The 12,718-nt window shown below is 39.6% G+C and overlaps 1 protein-coding gene across 1 annotated transcript in view; it reads left to right on the top strand.

The window, feature by feature from the left end:
• The window catches only part of hfm1 (helicase for meiosis 1), a 58,199-nt gene that overhangs the window by 42,739 nt on the left and 2,742 nt on the right, over nt 1-12,718 (top strand). Inside the window, exons 31-39 of the mRNA XM_038302482.1 lie at nt 701-781; nt 1,167-1,291; nt 5,326-5,402; nt 6,485-6,582; nt 7,073-7,156; nt 9,666-9,935; nt 10,065-10,137; nt 10,257-10,353; nt 12,571-12,716. Coding sequence (XP_038158410.1) covers nt 701-781; nt 1,167-1,291; nt 5,326-5,402; nt 6,485-6,582; nt 7,073-7,156; nt 9,666-9,935; nt 10,065-10,137; nt 10,257-10,353; nt 12,571-12,716 — 1,051 coding nt within the window. The remainder of the gene's footprint in view (nt 1-700; nt 782-1,166; nt 1,292-5,325; nt 5,403-6,484; nt 6,583-7,072; nt 7,157-9,665; nt 9,936-10,064; nt 10,138-10,256; nt 10,354-12,570; nt 12,717-12,718) is intronic.

Below are 12,718 nucleotides of genomic sequence, written 5' to 3'. Positions count from 1 at the left end.
CTTCATAATCAAAACTATGTAGGTTTTAAAGCAAATTTGATGTTTTCTCCAACAGTTTGAGAGAAATTTGATAAGAATTAAATTCTTAAAACTTAATCTGAAAAAGAAATTTGGAATAATTAGATATACGGTATTAAAATAAAAAATATTTGAAATAGCAAAATGCTGGCGAGGATTCTCAGTCATCCAGGTCATAGTCATTACAAAAAACAAAAAAAAAATCCACTGGATTTTGGACTTTTTCCAAGTTTGAAGACGTTTCTCTTCCATCCAGGAAGCTTTTTCAGTTCAAATTTATAAAGTATCCCAACAAAGCCTTGTTTTGACATAAAGAACATGCAAATTGAGCCTGACAAATGGGTCCGCCCCTTAGGAATGTGGGTTGTTTGGGTTCTTTGTTAGCCATACCTGTTTGTTTTGTTTTTTTTACTTTTTTGTAAAGAAATAACAAAATATGAGAAAAAAGCAAAACAATATTTTGATGTAGATGTTTTTAACTTTATTTCCTAGGTTTCTTTTTTTTTTTTTCAAATTTCCATTAACAAAATGGGTTCAATGTTTGCAACAATATTGGAGCACAGTTGACTCCATAATTATGATGACACTGTTCAAAGCCACACAGTAAAATTCTTCACATCCCTTTTAGAGTTAAAATAAGATATCGACATGATTTTTCTTTTTTATGTTTGATGTTGATCAGATCCAGCCAGTAAAAGAAACAAGCCAGTAAAAGAGTGCAACCATCTCTGCAAGAATAAAAGTCTCTGTGCTCATGGCTGCTGTAAGTAGAACAATGTTTTGTCTGCGGGTTTATGTTTCAATAATCTAGAAGCTCCCACACTGGGAAAAAATGGAATCTAGACAAGTCATTTTTTCTTAATATAAGTGTATTTGTTCTTGGTTTGAGGAGGTAAAAGAGACATTTTGCCATTGGAACCAGAAAAAATACACTTAAAATAAGAAAACACAACTGCATTGTCTTATTTTAAGTGCATGTTATCTAATTATCTTATTTTAAGAGTAAAAATACTCATTCCATTGGCAAACTGTCCCATTTACCTACTCAAATTAAGGGTAAATACACTTAATTAAAGACATTTTTTACTTATTTCTAGATCGTTTTTCCAGCTGTTGTGCCTTAAAGCTCCTCTCTGTTTCCTCCTCAGGTAAAGTAGGTGTTGCTGTTCCACAGAAAAGGTCGATGAACAATGAATCCAGCTTCTCCTCTTACCTGGAGGACCTGAGGAGCAGGTCTGAAGTACTTGAACAAACGCCTGTCAAAAGACTAAAGGTTAACACAAAGGATTTTGTCTTCTTTCTCAGCTCATATCTAAAATAATCTATGCAAAAATAATCTAGAAATAAGTAAACATTTCTTAAATCGAGTGTATTTACCCTAAATTTTAGTAGTTAAATGGGATGATTTGCCAATGGAAAGATTATTTTTACTCTTAAAAGATAATTAGATAATATGCACTTGGAATAAGACAATGCAGCTGCTTATTCTTGTTTTAAAAGTAAATTGTCTTGTTCCATTGGCAAAGTGTCTCACTTACCTCCTCAATTCAACTACTTAGTTTAAGAATCAAATTGTTTTTATTAGTTTTTCATATTAAAGCAACAAACACCCCATCCAGGGCGTACAAAACAAAACAAAACAAAAAGACTCCAGAATTACATCACAACGACATCACACAAAAAAAAAACTATCAACAAGAGAATTACTACACCCGCACATACAACCCATGTTCCAGACATCCATGGATTGAAAACCAAAAACATAAGTATGAATAATAATCATAATGATAATAATTCCGCCAAAAAAATAAATAAATAAATAAAAAAAATGCTGATTATGCTGAAGCAGATTGAACCTCGGATTCAAAATAGAAAATAAAAGGTTGCCAAATCTTGAAATATCTCTTAATGGTACCCTGTGACGTAAATTGAAGATGTTCTAGCTTTAGGTGTGCCGTTACCTCCTCTATCCATCTTTTCTGTGCTGGTGGTGCTGCCTTTACCCAATTAAATAAAATCAATCTCCTGGTTAACAGTGAAGAAAATGCCATCTCCTTCCTTTGAGCTGTCGTTAATTCTATCCCCCCCGGTGCCACACCAAAAATGGCTACCAGAGGGACGGGTTCAATATCTTTCCTGAAGACAGATGAGAAAGTTTTAAAGATTTCAATCCAGAATTCTTTGAGTTTGGGGCAGGACCAAAACATATGGGATGTGTTGGCTGGCACCTGTTTACATCTAGGGCAAGTCGGATCGGCTCCCTGAAACATTCTCGTACTTAGTTTAAGAAAAATGTCCTTTTTTAGATCTACATTTGTATATCAGTACACAATAAAATATACAGAAGTTCTTTGAGGTTTTGACAAATCAAAGGATATTACCCAGATCACAATCTAATGATGTTTACATGGAAGAGAAATTTTAACATTGGATCAGACATTTAATGAACAGATGAACCAAATGTTTGGTCATATGTGGAACATGTGACCAACATGTGGAAGGTGAGCATCGCATGTGAAAATCATGGTGTTGTTTTGTAAGGGGATGAATTCAGTCTTTGATATTCTAGGATTTCTGGGAAGATTCTCAGTCATCCGGGTTAGGATTACGCGTGAAATGGTTCAGTTTAGGCACATGGACGTGGAGTTCTCTGGAAGACGTTTCTCCTCTCATCCAAAAGGATGAGTTCTAACTAGTGGAGGGGAGCACTTTCTGCGCAATTCATGTGATTTAGGAATCTCTGGCGTTAGGAGATGGAAATTGTGGAGTAACTTCTATCCTTAATATCTCTAGGAAAAATGGTTGTTTATCTTTTGATATGTTGTGAATAGGTAGTCTTCTGCTCATGTTCTCTGACAAAGCAGGTGAACATGAGCAACCGGCCACACTGCAAAAAATCAAAACCTAGATAAGTCATTTTTTCTTAAAATAAGTGCCTTTGTTCTTGAATTGAGGAGGTAAAAGTGACATGTTGCCAATGCAACAAGACAATTTACACTTAAAATAAGAAAACACAATTGCATTGTCTTATTTCAAGTGGATTGTATCTAATTATCTTATTTTAAGAGTAAAAATACTCATTCCATTGGCAAACTACCTCATTTACCTACTCAAATTAAGGGTAAATACACTTAATTTAAGAAACTTTTACTTATTTCTAGATCGTATTTGCAGTGCACAAGTCCACCTCAAACCACATCACAGCCTGCTGTGGAGCTAGGAAGCTGAGGCAGAAGCATTTCTTGCAAGAAACATTCAAATGTATTTAACGTCCTCAGACGGAGAGATAGAGCTCTGACTGAGGAAACCTCAGTACAAACATTTATACCTTCCAGAAATCCCAACACACACACAGTCCCCCCAGGGGAACCAACCCACCCCCTGCATAAAGAACTTTCTCACACTTTGAACCTTTGGAGGAAAAACAACTTTGAGTTGATCAAGGCCGTTCGCTGTTAGGTTAATCTATCTTTCCCTGGTCAGATGGATCTTCTAATAACAGCAGTCCTCCCCTTCATGCCATGAAGGAGGCTGTGACTCATTCTTATCTCTCATGACCTTCGTTTGGAGCCTGTGAGGCTAAGAACAAACATATCTCAAAATTTTTTACTCCACACAAGGGTCAGAAAATAAACATTTTTCAATCTGAAAAACTCACAAAGAAAGAAATTTATTGATACAATTACTTTAGTCTTTGGCACTCAAACCTTAGCAAGAAACAGTAGAGCTGAATTTACTTTAGGAGTGGAGATGGATGAAGTTGGTCAGTCTGTAGACTGCTGGTTGGCAGGACAGTGTGCTTGAGCTTTATGGGGAGATCCAGTGGACCGCTTGAGCCGATACTAGAGCTTCACTCAGGGACCTGGAAGATGGAAGTCCAGCTTGGATAACACAGGTGGAGAGAACCTGTCCAGCATGAAGCGACAGTGGCGAGGAAAAACTTCCCTTTGGGAAGAAACCTCTGGCAGAACCAGGCTCAACATGGCGGTCTTTTGACTGACCAGTTAAGATGAGACAGGGAACGCAGTAAGAGTCCAGGAGGAATGACGCTCTGATGAAGCTTTAGCTACGATGGTGGAGGAGGGGCTGGAGGGGGGTTGAATCGGGGTCATCTGAAGTCAGACGGCGCATCCACCGCCTGCGCTTTGGGTAGCAGACTGAGATGTGGATTTGGAAACCTTTTAAAGTTGTAGAGAAAAGGCCGTTCCAACCGTTGCATTTCCGAATTCTCCCGAGTGGTGAACGACTTTACACGAGTGAATAAAGTGAATGTGATTGGTCGATTATCAAGGGCGGAAGGTTGGCAAGCAAGTTTGGTTGTGGCCGGTTTGTGGGAAGCATCTTGCTAACCAGTTAGCAACTTAGTGCTAGCAGGTTCCCAATGGGAAATTCCATTGGGACCAATTAGCACTAAATTGGTGACTTAGAAACGACGCTGTCAAGGAACGCTATGGACAGCGGAAACATGCAAGAGGAGGAGAGTTTAGTGTCGGAGGTCGTGGATGAGTCTCCTCCGTCATCCATTTTTTATTTAGAGGAGGAAAGCGGGGACGAAGATGTTCTGGAAGAGGACGCCAGGGCGGCAGAAGCTTGGTTTGGTGTAGAAGGCTTCCAGCCGTACATGTTTGAGCCCTCGCCTCGCAACGCTGCCAGTTCTGTTAGCTCTACGCCTGCCGAAGACACAGACGTCCATCCCCGTGAACACTGGGACGCAACTCAATGGGAAAGGAAAGGATTCTGATTTCAACCGTTGCGTATATTAGCTGCGACACATGAATCAAGATGCTATGACCGAAAACATTTGATTGACAGATGACCGTTGATATATGATTGGCTGAATTTAGGCGTTCAGGCTGACGTTGAACTAACTGGCCTGCAGAAGATAATGAAAAAAAAAGATTTTAAGAAATGTTCTAAATTCTGGGACTGATAGAGAGTACATTTATATACCTTTTTAAGCCACAATGATTTGACGTTTTAATATAACTTCCCTACGACTTTAACATGAACTATGGATGCTGATTGGCTTTCATGGAGGTATGGTTGAAAACTGATTGGCCCGTGCGGAGGTCGATAAAGGTAAGTAATCGTTCCTTCAGTTGAACTTCCGCCCGAGGCTCCATTTGTCTGAAAAGGTCTGAGTTAGAGTCTTAAATTCAGTCGGCAAAAGTGTGGAACTTTTTCTAAGCTCCTTTAAAGTTCCTCTCTGTAAAAGGTTAATATGTCATGTCTTTCACATGTGAAATAATGAGCTCCATGTTACTTCATCTGCTTAATGAGTTGATGTTCATGTTCTGTGTTTTTCAGATGAAAATGAGTGAAGAGGCTGTCAACATGCAGAAGTTTGCTTACAAACCCAAAGGAACGCTTCCCTCTGTCTCCTGGTATTCACCTTTCACTCACCTATTCATGCAGGGCTAATAAAACCAATCAGAGGGGGTTATTTCTGGGCCCGTATTTAAAAATATCCTCAGAAAGTATGGAGGGAATTCTGTTCCAGCATTAATGCAGGCAAAGAACGTGCTTTGCACATTGAAATGTGGAAAGTTGGAAGTTGAAAACAAAAAATGTGTTTTTTTTTGCTGTCATTTCGATTTGTTCTGTTTTTTTCTATTTTCTATTAATTTTTTTTAAAATATACATATTTTTACAAACTCACCTCATTGCATTTTATAGATCACATTCCTTTCAGTTTAAGCACAATACAAAGTTGACTGATAAAAATGTCGTTAACTTCAATGTTGACCAATAGAAATGCGTCTTCGCTCGTCAATCCAGAAGCGGAGAAAATCTGGTCTATTTACCATAATTTCAACAAAATGAGATTTATAAAAGTCAATGTGAAAAAGAGAAGTAAAAAAAAAAAAACTTGAAATATCAAATCTGCAAAAAAAAAATCTACAAAAAGAAAATAAATATATGAAAAAGACGTTTGAAAATGATTTCTGAGAAAACGTCTGATTAATTTCTGATTAAGACGTTACTTTCTGGTTTGCTTTTTTTTTTTTGCTTGTCAACAATAATGGAACAAATGTGACGCCATAGATACGGTCCCTAATCATTGACCATGGTTCAGCAATTCAGCTTATTTTGATCAGTCGTTAGAAATAATCAGGGATTTGTGTGTAAATAGTTTTAATCGTTAGAAGGCTGGTTTGCAACATCTTAATGGACCGTAGACCAGAAACCATAAGAAAATAAGGAAAAAAGAGATTATTAGACTACAAAATAATATATGATCTTTATTTATTATTGGGTTGAATTTATTCTAATCGTATAAGCTGGTGTGATAGAAATGTCTTCTCGATCTGCAGCTGTAGTAGATCTTTGTTTTTCTTACTTAAATCGGAATTTTTTATTTTTGCTAACTTTAAGACACTGTCCTCTATATTTTGTATTATTTTGTATTTTTAGTTAGAGCGTGCTCTTTAATATTTCTATTTTTTTCTGTATGTTTGCTGCTCAGGCGTGCAGAAAATGCGTTCAGAGCTGCAGACCCTGAGCTGACAGCAGCAGACTGCGCTCAGCTGCCTGATGTATTTTGTCTGGATGATCTTGACCGAGGTAAACAAACTGCAGCCTTAACCTTGTTTTTAACTCGATACATTTTCAGACAGAACGTGAGAGAATAGAGAAACGGTGACGGATGTGGTTGTTGCTGACTGGTAGCTCTCAGTAAGGGTTTGTGTACGCACTGGAAAAAATCTAAATCTAGATTAATCATTTTTTCTTAAAATAAGTGCATTTGTTCTTGGATTGAGGATAAAAGAGACATCTTGCCAATGGAACGAGACAATTTACACTTAAAATAAGAAAACACAATTGATTTGTCTTATTTCAAGTGCATATTATCTAGTTATCTTATTTTAAGAATAAAAATACTAATTCCCTTGGCAAACCATCTCATTTACCTACTCAAATTAAGGGTAAATACACTTAATTTAGTCATTTTTTTTACTTACTTCTAGATTGTTTTTCCCGTGCAGAACCTCCCTTTAAGGTCTCAGTTCAGGATGTTTCAGGTTCGTTTTAAATGATCATAATTCTCTTCCAGACGACTGCATATATGTTGCCAACGGTCCTGAGGGGAGGGCAGAGTCGCCCCAAACTTCTGCTGCAGCGCCTGCTCATCACAAAAGTATAGTGATCCATGTTCTCTACACTACTTTCCTTTCCCTCTCTGTTTGTTTCCTTTTATATATATTATAGATAGTATAGTATAACCAAGAGTAAGATTAGTGAGGGTGAATAAAGAGATCAGTTAAGCAAAAAGCCCAGTTAAGACATCAGATATCCTCCACTCTCTAACCGCAGCTCCTCCTCATTTACTTTGACAGATTTATTTTTGACATTTTGAAAACACGAGTGTAAACAAAAATAAATTTTTTTAACAGTTCTCTAGACCGGAGGTCTTCAACAGGGGGTCCGTGACCCCTAGGGGGTCCTTGGAGGTACTGCATGGGGGTCGCGAAAGTTTGGTTGATTAGACTTTTTTTAACATTCCATGCTGCAATTTTTTCCTCTAATTTAAATGTTTTTAAATCCACATAAACATGAATCCAACAGACTGTAGTAAACAGATAAATGGAGGCAGAAGATGTCTTTCAGTCATCAATGCTCACATTCAGCGACACACAGGAGCTCTTTCAAGCTGGACACCGTTTCATTCACAACACCTGTTCCATCAACCAGGAATCAGAAATACTTTAATAATCCCAGGGAGGGATTACTTTAGTTACATTACTCCATCTGTAATAGAACAACTATAGGACCAGTTTTATATAACACAATATATATATATATATATAATTAGGGGTCCCCGCTCCATCTTGCCATCAGTTAGGGGTCCTTGGCCTGGAAAACGTTGAAGACCCCTGCTCTAGACAATTTCATTTTTTTAAAGTGCAGCCTTGAAAATAGTAACAAAAAATACATAAAAACAGTAATATAAACATATTGTCAGGATGGGTTTCTAAGAGAGTAAGCCCAAGATGCAGAACACACACGGAGACTCGGGTAAAAGTCCAAAGAGTTTATTAAAGGCACAAGCACATAGATAATAAAGTGGAAACAGTTCAGGCAGTGGACTGGTTCACTGGGGTCTGTGCAGGGAACGGGAGATGGCTGGTAGCAGAGTTCAGGTTAGGCTAAGCATCTAGCTTTGGCTTAGCCTGGCAGTCCTGGGTTTTAGCTTCCAGCTTACTGCAGAAAACAACAGGGGAAAACACGAGGGATCTTACAGGCTGAGCTTCCAGCTCACCGTAGGGAACAACAGGGGAAATCCACATGGGAACCTCTAGGGAAGTCGTCAGGTTTCATCCACGTAGAAATCTTCGGGTTGGCTCACCAGGTCAGATTAGCTGGTTAGGCTTTTCAAGAGCTTCAGGCTTGAGACTGGTTTCCTAAGATGCAGCTCCACCAGAGCTGCAGACCAGAGACTGGGTTCCAGTGAGGGTGCTCCTCCTGAGCTTCACGAGGAGACAGGAGGTTAAGCTCATCCAGAGCTTCACGAGGAGACAGGATTCCTGTGAGGCACAGATAAAGGAGAGATTAGAATCTGGTCTCGACCTAGGAACAACCAAGACTCAGTCTATAGCAGAAGGTTCAGGAAGCTAACCAACTAAGATCAACAGTGCAGGGTGGAATCAAGGTTTGAAGGCAGCTTAAATACTGTGGTCCTCCTGATTAGTAGATCAGCCACAGGTGTGTGAGAGGCTCAGCTCAGGAGGACCCACGGCGCACTCTGCTGGAGGCAGAGGGTAAACTCCAGAACCTTAACAGTGACTCCAGCCCTAAAGAAAAGACAAAGAGAGCAGAAGAGGATCCTCGGCGCCCTCTGGTGGGCAAGCCTGAGGATCCCAACACATATGGCTGTGTATTTACAGTTCTAACATTTCAGTTTTTTTTTCTTTTTTTATAATAAATATAATAAAAAACAATAAAATAACCCATTTTATTCAACAGTTATCAGTGTGATGGTGGTGGGGAAGAAGCTGCTGCAGAACCTGCTGGTCCTGCATTGAATGCTGTGAAGCCTCTTCCCAGAGGGCAGCAGGGAGAACAGTCCATGGTGGGGGGGTGAGGGGTCATTGATGATGTCACAGGCTCGGGACACGCAGCGCTGGGATAAAATGAAATTTACATCATCAGGAGCCGTTCAGATTCAATATGCATCTAATTACCAGATAAAACGGAGCATAAAGCATGAAAATCAAATCTATCATCCTCACCAGAGATGAAAGAGAAACATTTCGCTCTAACTGACCAATCAGAGGACAGAAAATGCTGATGTAGGGGCGGGGCCTCTAGCTGGTCCTGTGGAGCAAATCTGAAATCTGTTTCATTGAAGAAAACGATCCTCACTAATGTTGTTAAGGTAACATCAGCAGCACTGCTGATCCTGAAGGCCCTGGGCAGATTAGACTGACATAGCAACAAACACAGGCTGAAATCTTACTGGACAAAAAAATACAGCAACCAGATAAAAGTAATGGAAGCAGCAAAGCCAAGAGAAACGCTACAGAATGAAGAGAATGGATTGTTTAGATTGTTAGTTTATTTTCTGCCTGTTTTTGGCGTGCTTCAGTGGCAAGGCGGTTAGCGCACGTGACCCATGTCCCCATTTTTTAAACAATTTCTGTTTCCAGATTCCTCCTGGTTGACGCCCCTGCCTCTGAGCTCCCGACAGAGAATAGACCAGAGCAGCACGGGCGACTGTGCAGCATTTAACCGCTCCACTGTGGCTTCAGAGCAGAGCCGTTTTTCTTCTGTCCAAATACCAACCGTGACCTTTGACCTGGGAAATGAATGGGATGAATGGGGAGATTTCGACGACGAAAACTTGCTGAATTCCAGCGAGACGCCTCCGTGTACGACCAGCTCCCAGCCTGAGGTGCAGCAGAAACACCGTATGTCAGGTATAGTTAGATTAAAGTAACATTTTAAGGCTTTTTTTATTACATAAGATAAGTGATCATTATTATTTGTGGAATAAGTGTTCACAATTGCATTTGTCTGTGATAATCATACTTTCAATGTTTCTATAGGTTGTGCTGCAACATCATCAGCAGTGTTTATCAGCAGCACACATGTCAAACCCAGTCTCACCACACCACTCAGGTTAGGCCTCTAACCGCCCAGCGCTGGGCTCTACCGGCCCAAAGGGTTTCAGACAAAGCTGACTGCTTACACACATTCCAGTGATTCAATAAAATCTTTCAATCCAACGTTTGTTTCAGATCAGTTCCAAGACCTGAGGTCAGGGAAGCTGGACCCTCTGATTCCAGTCACTCCCTCATATCCCAGAACAGAATCACTTTGGACTGGATCCAACAGGTTTGTGCATCCAGGAACTTTTGACAAATAAATCACAAACCCATGTACCACATGCAAAACATGTGAGCGGAGCGGTGGAGAGGAGGGGAAGAAATATGGTTGAAAGCAGAGCGTTTTTTTTTTTGTTTTTTTTACAGTGTCCTGTCTGGAAATGTGGCAATAAGAATAATTGTCTTGATGCCAAAAGGAGCCCAACAGATTTTACTTTCACAAGTGTAGCGGTATCGCAATTGCCATATTGCTCCACTTGTTTCATGCATATAAATTGCTTTCTTATAATTATGCAGGGAGTTTTACAGTTCATATGGACACTGCAATGTAAATAGAGCAGAAAAACAGAAGAAAAAGGGAAAAAGAAAAAAAAAAGGACAAAAGATGAAAGAAAGAGGAGATAGAAAGGAGACAATGACCAAACATTTTCAGTCTGCTTCATCACCTGTAACAAGATGAAAAAAGAACAGCACAACCAAAGGACATGGTACGAGATATACAATAAAGCAACACCTTGAAACTATCGCTGAAGTAATATTATTAAGTCTGACATGCGGAGCGGTTTTAAATTTAAAGGCTGGAATGAGGATTTCGTATGGAAGAGGATTAGGGCCATTAAAAAAAAGAAAAGTTAACTGATTTTTACATTTTATTTCAGTATAATATGACAAAAAAAATCTGAATTCTGACTTTAATCTTAGAATTCTGACTTTTTTTTCTCCATAATTCTAAATTAATTATGTTAGCTAACAAAATGTTAGCATCAAGCTGTAGCCATGTCTGTTATAGAGACTAAACTAGCTCTCTTGTTTTAATCACCTTCTGCTCTTCCATTAATGAAATAGGGCACCTAATTCATCCTAATTCCATCATTTTCCACCAACGTGTTCCTGTCAGTGAAGCTGAGTGCTCCACATCTCTGCCTTCATGGGGCCCATCTACATTAAGAATTCTGAGATAGAGTCAGAATTCTAGATTTTTTTCCCATATTAAATTGAAATAATATTTAAAAATCAGTAAACTTTTTTTTATTTTTCAGTGGCCCTAATCCTTTTCCGTAATTTGGCTCCGCTCCAGTTCGCTCCGACTATTTAAATTAATGCTTGACTTAAAACCAAGGCCAATGCCTATGCTGTAAGCTGTGCCAATAAAATCTGTCATAGTCTAAGTTTCAACCTTACCACAGAATCGCCAAGACGAGGATTGCATATTGTGGGATAAAAAGTGGGATAAAATATCATAAGAAACACTAATACACCAACTATACTGAACAATACAGAGTGGGTTTACAGAAAGTGATCGTTATATTAAGAGCCTGTTTTTGAAAATGGATCTCATACATGCATTAAACGCCATTATCTCATTTGCCGTGGGATGCCAAGTGACCTTTTTTTAATGTAGTCCAGTAAAATAAATGAATAATTAAATAGGAAACGCGGGGCAACATGAATGGAGCGAGGTGTTACGTTCACAGCTGGGAAACAGTGAGATAATTTAACAGTTCAATAAGACGATCCACATGTATCGGTCGCTTCATTAAATCAGACGCCGCGTGTCCCAGGGCCCTGGCATCATTACAGGAAGGAAAAATGTCAGAAAATGCCTTCTCTTGAAATTTTTATTGAGCGTGGAGCGATTTCGCCGAAGCGGCGGGAAAATGTAGGTGAGCGTGGAGCTGATTTGGAGCGGAGCGTCCTGGAGCAGCTTTGAGTGGCGGAGCGAATGAGTGAACGTCCTCCTGAACGGGGAGCGGGAATTGCTGGGCGCTCCTCTCCGTTCACATGATCTGACCACATGTGAAATTGGTTCGGCAGCTTTCATGCGGTAAATAAATGGGGGGGTCGATTAACCCATGAGTTAATTAACCCCCCCATTAACCCCCCGTATTTCGCACTCTGTTTCAAAGTCATTTTTGCAGTGTATGTGGTTCACATGTAATAAATATGCGATCACAAGTTCCACGTATGATCAGATGTTGAATAGAACGTGTGACCAAAATACTTGATCCTATGTCAAAAATATTGCCCACATGGGAAAGATGAGAATCACATGTGGAATTCATGGGATGGTTTTGTAAAGGAAAACCCATCTTTCACATTTACGAATGAAATCAATCTGACTGACATACATGGGGCTGTATGTCGTGGCTTCTTCTTCTTCTTCTTGTGTTCTTTACATTTGTGGAAGTTGTGCGTTTCCTGTGTTCTTGTGTTTCTCTTTGTGCAGAGACCAAACATTTACAGCACTGGGCTCCCAGTAATAACACCCCAAAAGCTCCCAGCACAGACTGTGGGAGGAAAGGTCAGCAGAAGGTTGGATTTCTTCTCCACGGTGACGCAGCCACCCGGTTCCAGCTCGGCTCTTAATCCGAGGT

Source organism: Cyprinodon tularosa, unplaced genomic scaffold, assembly GCF_016077235.1.
Source record: "Cyprinodon tularosa strain WSP-4 unplaced genomic scaffold, ASM1607723v1 ctg490, whole genome shotgun sequence".
NCBI classification, from domain to species: domain Eukaryota; kingdom Metazoa; phylum Chordata; class Actinopteri; order Cyprinodontiformes; family Cyprinodontidae; genus Cyprinodon; species Cyprinodon tularosa.
Note: the sequence above shows the minus strand (reverse complement) of the source record. Positions and strands in the feature narration are given on the sequence as shown.